The following is a 6,535-nucleotide window of genomic DNA, read 5'->3' as shown; positions in this document are numbered from 1 at the left end:
GGCCATCATTTGGAAGGAAATGGCAGGAATATACACATGTATATTTTTCGTTATGTACTCGCAGACATTGGCTTGCAATTGAGGTAGACTTTTGCAAAGCAACAATATGTGTGTATGATCCTGATAAGGGTTGCATTAAGAACGATCAACTCAAAGATGACTTGAAGGCTGCTAGTATCATTGTCCCTCTACTTTTGAATGAAATCAACATTGATTTGGAGATAGATACTCTGGCCATAGAAAGGAGTACAAAAACAACTAAACAAGCCATTTCGTAAGTTTTTTTTTTAATTACAATTCAATATTTACTTGTTCATATTAATTTAGTTATATCATTTCGTTTACCATGATTTATTATCTTTCAAGGGCGATTGTGGTATGTACGTAGTAAAATATATAGAATTCTTGAGCATCAATGGTCCAATAGAACAAGTTAATGGCTTCTATGTGAACAGATGGAGGGAAAAGATGGCTGTCGATATTTTTGGCCTTGATTATGAACCTTAGGACCTTTTGGTGTATTTGTATGTTTATGAGTTCTGAATGTAAATATAATTTTATAGTTTATGTTGAACGTGGGGTTTTTTTACGTTATGAATAAAAGTTTATTTTTCAGGTTGATATAGTTTACATTATGAGGGAAATAATGTCATTTTTTTTTAAACGTTGATGTTATGAATAGAAGTTTATTTTTCAGGTTGATACAGTTTACATTATAAGGGAGATAATGTCGTTTTTTTTTTTCAAAAATGTTGATGTTATGAATAGAAGTTTATTTTTCAGGTTAATACAATTTACATTATAAGGGAGATAATGTCGAATTTTTTTTTTTAAATGTTGATGTTATGAATAGAAGTTTATTTTTCAGGTTGATATAGTTTACATTATGAGGAATATAATGTCGAATTTTTTTTTTTTCTAAATGTTGATGTTATGAATAGAAGTTTATTTTTCAGGTTGATATAGTTTACATTATAAGGGAGATAATGTCGAATTTTTTTTAAAAATGTTGATGTTATAAATAGAAGTTTATTTTTCAGGTTAATAGTTTACATTATAATGTCGAATTTTTTTTTTTAAAATGTTAATGTTATGAATAGAAGTTTATTTTTCAGGTTGATATAGTTAACAGTATGAGGGAGATAATGTCGATTTTTTTTTTTAAATGTTGATTGTTTAATGTTGTCATTCTTCTAACTCACCATGGTCCTTTAAAAGACTTCACCCTTTTTTTGAAAAGAACGATTGTAGTCATCTTCAGTCTTTTTAAATGACTACAGTCATTTCATTTAAGACTATAAAAGACTACAGTTGTTTCATTTATAACGACTCTAGTCGTTTAAAAAAGACTACAGTCGTTTTATGAAAATGACTACAGTCATTTTATGAAGACGACTATAGTCGTTTTCATAGAACGACTGTAGTATTTTTTAAACGACCCTAGTCATTTTCCTAAAGTGTGTAGAGTTGTTTGCACTTTTAATGACATATAAGGTGACAATCAACCTTTTAACGAACTTCACTATATGCAATTCATCGTGCTCCACTAACTTGATTGTATGCAATTCATCGTACTCTACTAACTTGATTTTATGCAATAATGTACAACGACATATAAGGTGACAATCAACATTTTAACATTATAGATAGTATTAGGTTTCAACTTATTAGCTTCAAATGAAATAAGAAGACGAACTTCATTATATGCAATTCATCGCGCTCCACTAACAATGTTCAAGTATGATGGGTTTAGTTTCTAATTATGCGACTTACAATAATTTACAACGACATATAAGGTGACAATCAACCTTTTGACAATATAGATCGTGTTTGGTTTCGACTTATTAGCTTCAAATGAAATAAGAAGACAAACTTCATTACATGCAATTCATCGTGCTCCACTAACAATGTTCAAGTATAATGGATTTAGTTTCTAAGTATGCGACTTACAGTAATGCACGACGACATATAAGGTGACAATCAACCTTTTGACATTATAGATCATGTTTGGTTTCGACTTATTAGCTTCAAATGAAATAAGAAAACAAACTTCATTATATGGAATTCATCGTGCTCCACTAACAATGTTCAAGTATAACGGATTTAGTTTCTAAGTATGGGACTTACAATAATGTACAACGACATATAGTGTGACAATCAACCTTTTAACATTATAGATCGTGTTTGATTTCTACTTATTAGCTTCAAATGTATAATGACATATGGGATGCGAAATGATTTGAATAAGCTAAATCAAAATGTATAACACGATTGTTGTCATGTAACACGACTGCAGTCGTTTCATATGAACGACTTTAGTCATTTCAAACGACTACGACAGTTTTCTTATAAAATGACTACGGTCGTTTTAAACGAATGGAGTCTTTTTTTTGCCTTTAAAGGAAACTGACTGCAGTTGTTTCAATTTGGCACGTATTGTATGAAATAAACAAATATGAGAAAATTACCAAACATCATAAATCATAAATTCGACATGAATTACGACAAAAACTCACAACATAAAGCATAAATTGCGATACGTAGAAATCAATGTGTTGTTATCAAAATGACATGCTATCAAATGCACAAATAATGTGCTCATCCTCTAATCTTCTATCGGCTAAAGGTATCTGACTTGTATATGTTAGCCGGTTGTGCCCAGTTGCGGTACACCTACTACATTTGTGTCTTTTTGGAAACTCTCCGATAGACGCAATCTTTGTTGTTTTAGGACGTCCACCTCGTCGTCGTACTAACGGTGGCGACACATTGAGGTAGCCCAAATTTTCAAAAATTTCCCAATCAACTTCATTTGGCACGGGAAAAATAGTATCGCTATAAGCTACTTTCCAATACTCAACAGTATAGTACAGAGAGCAGAACGAGTAAATTGAATAGTCACTCTTCTTCGTCGCAGCTACTACATGCTCGCGAGGTAAATGTTCTAATTGATACCGCCTACAAGTACAAGTTTTTTCATCTAAGTTAACAACAAAATTTGTGGTGTCATTCCTCACATCATACATGAATTGATCGATCGGATCGGTAACAAACATCTTGGCTTTATCAACATTCTTACGCAATTTCTCTTCAATTATTGGTGTCAAAGTACTTGTACAGCTCTGTGCATTCGCATGCCTCTCATAAAACTATATCTGCAATCTTTCCCTAATATTTCCTATCAATGCAAGTATCGAATTTTGTCGATCTTTCTTAAACACTGAATTCAATGACTCAGAATTGTTCAATGTTATGATATTGTAACGGGTTCCCCTGAAAGTGTGACCTTGCCCAAGTATGGAAAGGCACTTTCACTAAATATTCCTAAGCTTTAATATCAATTCTCTTCATTTCATTCATATAATTTTCGAACTCTTCAAAAGTATATGCCTCTGCTGCTTTCTTAAAAAGTAGGAAAATCTCTGTTTTCCTAGTTATGGTCCTTAAGTTACCTTTTATATGATAGATGCAATGACCATGATGGGCATTTTGATAGACAACTTGAACTCGATTGATAATACTTGGATGTCGATCAGATATAACAACAAGATCTTCAGTATCCCCTGTTACTTCTTTCAATTTCATAAAAATCAAGTCCATGATGCATCATTTTCAGAATCAACTATACCCCAAGCAAGAGGATAAATTTGAATATTTGCATCTTGACAGGTAGCAACAATCAACATACCTTTGTATTTTCCCATAAAAAATGTTCCATCAATGACAACTGCTTTCCGCATTGAAGAGAGAAATCCGCAAATGCAAGGTCCAAGATCCATAAAAAAGTACTTGAAAAGATTCTCACCATCAATCTCTAAAGACAGTGCTATTCCAGGATTAGTTTTAGCCAAGTTATGAGAATATAAACCCAATTTAGCATAACTATCCTCCGAGGAACCTCTTAAAATTTTCAAAGCACATTCTCGTGATTTTCGCACCCTCTGATAACTCATGTCTAAATTCCCGACGCATGTCATTAATGATGTCTACAGGTCTATATATCGTGTTGGGATTTTGAAACTTAGACATTATATGTCTTCCAACAACCCAGGATCTTGCCTGTCTATGATCATTTTGGCGAATACTCACAGAGCAAGTATGTTCTCGTACATACTTGTGAATTGAAAGTAATCACAATTTTTGAATTTAGTTGCTCGCAAACGCCATTTGCATTTTTCATCTATGCAAATAATTGTATAGACTTCCTTATTTGATTTCTTCACTCTAAATTCAAAGTTGTACTTCATTGCAAGCATGTGAACTTTCATCATAAGATCTGTTTTTATGTTGAAAATTTGGCAATCTTCTAAATCTTCATCTTCAGGAATCACTTGTGATGTAAGAGTTGAAGCTACTAGGAGTTCATTTGTAAAACGATTTTCTTTTCTGTTCTTTTAAAGTATCTCAGATCCATATGTAGAGAAAACAATAGCATTATCATTTTTAGTGATAATATCTATGTTATCGTCTCGAGCTATCTCCAACTCATCCCAATCAATAATCTCAGTCCGATCCACTTCATTGTCATCATTTGCTTGCATTTCACAATGAAGATTATCACCTTCATTTTGTACTTCACAATAAACTTCATTGTTTTCCACTTCATGAAATGAATCATCATCTTCTTCTTGTCTATGCTCGACTGAACATTTGCTTACGAGGATTACACAAATGGGACGGTGATCTTTTTTGTTGAGAGATAGCAGCCACTGCACATGCCTGTTTGAAGTAATTTTAATTGGAACTGTAGACTGACCATTTCCAGGGAGGAGAAATCTTATCTCAACTTCATGCAAAGATGAATCAACTTTGCAAAGATTTATCACTTTACAATGCAAATCATGATATGAAGTATTTGAAGATATTGGAACTCCTTCCACCATTTCATCACTCCCACTTCGTTTCCATGTCCAATTTCCTTGATCATCATTAACAAAATCACCAAAATAAAATATAGAAATCCATATTGTTGAGTCCATATCTGTAATTAGAATAGCAAAATTTTAGAATGTTAGCATTTACTCAATCACAATAATATAAAAGTTATTGAAGTTGTTTTCATGGTCATCTTAAACGACTGTAGTCGTTTTCAGTCATTTAAAATGACTATGATCGTTTAAAATGACTATGGTCGTTTAAACGACTATGTGATCGTTTAAAATGACTACAGTCGTTTAAAATGTCAACAATGAATTTGTAGCTAAAAAGTATACGAGATTTTTCTTTCAAAACTACTTGAGATCGACAAATACATTCAAAGAATTAAATAAACACAAATGACAATGAATATATGTAACAAATAGTTAAAAAAAAGGATTCATAAAACATTAAAAGTGAAAATAATATCTTACCGACATAAAATGCATAAATGTAAGGATTTCTTCTTTGATGTGCTTCTTTATACTTCATGTAAAACTAGATTGAAAGAAAAATGAAGAATAAAGAAGAAGAAGTAGAAGATTATAGAAGAAGAGGAGGAGGAGGGGAAATCTAAAATTCCATAGAATAACAAATGAAACTAACGGTTATAATTTTTATTTGAAAAATGGGTATTATAGTCATTATACACTAAGGGCATTTGGGATATTTCAATAATATGACAAGGATAATTTGGACATTTTAACCTAAGAAAGGCCTCAAAAACATTTTTATCATAAGTTAGGCCTCAAAAAGTTTTACATCCCTTGACTACGCCTTTTGTAAAAATACCCCAATTTTTTTTCCCAAAATATTGATCTAGTTGTTTTAGAAAGACTCTCGTCTTTTTAAACGACTCTAGTCGTTTTATTTTAAAGAGGACTATGATCTTTTAAACGATTAGAATTGTTTTCCTTAAACGATTAGAGTTGTTTTCCTTAAACGACTTTAGTCGATTAAAACGACTGGAGTCGTTTTAAAAGTCTTGTCTCTTTCTACGAATTTGTGATAAAATTTGACATCTATTTCTTCAACATTCAATGTATTTCGTTTAAATATGTATATGAAGACGAATTTCGCTATTTACAATTTATCATGCTTCACTACACGTTTTTCAAGTATATCATAATCGATTTTTAAGTATACAACTTACAGATGATTATGATAAGTTAGCCATCATGTATAATAAAAGAGGAGATGTCAATAAAAAAATTTACCGTGTTTGAATACAATCTATTTCGTTTATAAACATATAGAATTACGAACTCCGTTATACACAATTCATCCTCCTTTAATATACAATATTCAAGTATAGCATTTAGTTTTTTAAGAATACGACTAACAATTAATTTATTAAGTTAGATCATCATGTATAATGAAAATGAAATTTCAATTAAACTTCTAACATTTTTTTACCATTTTTTATTTCAACCGATTTTGTTTAAAAACATATAGGAGGACGAACTTCGTTATATACAAATTATAGTATTTTACGATTTACAATTGATTGCAATAAGTTAAATTATCATGTATAATAGAAGCCAAAATATCAATCAAACTTCTAATATTTTAGACCTTGTCTGATTTCATCTATTTCATTTAGAAACATCTAGGGCGG

At 31.2% G+C, this 6,535-nt stretch overlaps 1 protein-coding gene across 1 annotated transcript; it reads right to left on the bottom strand.

Annotated features, from left to right (window-relative positions):
- Window positions 1-2,561: 2,561 nt before the first annotated feature.
- LOC111374263 lies at window positions 2,562-3,056 on the bottom strand. Its single transcript, XM_022996917.1, has one exon. It carries the CDS (start codon window positions 3,054-3,056, stop codon window positions 2,562-2,564), a length of 495 nt encoding a protein of 164 aa, XP_022852685.1.
- Between the last annotated feature and the right edge of the window lie 3,479 nt (window positions 3,057-6,535).

This window comes from Olea europaea, unplaced genomic scaffold, assembly GCF_002742605.1.
Source record: "Olea europaea var. sylvestris unplaced genomic scaffold, O_europaea_v1 scaffold1224, whole genome shotgun sequence".
NCBI lineage: Eukaryota > Viridiplantae > Streptophyta > Magnoliopsida > Lamiales > Oleaceae > Olea > Olea europaea.
Note: the sequence above shows the minus strand (reverse complement) of the source record. Positions and strands in the feature narration are given on the sequence as shown.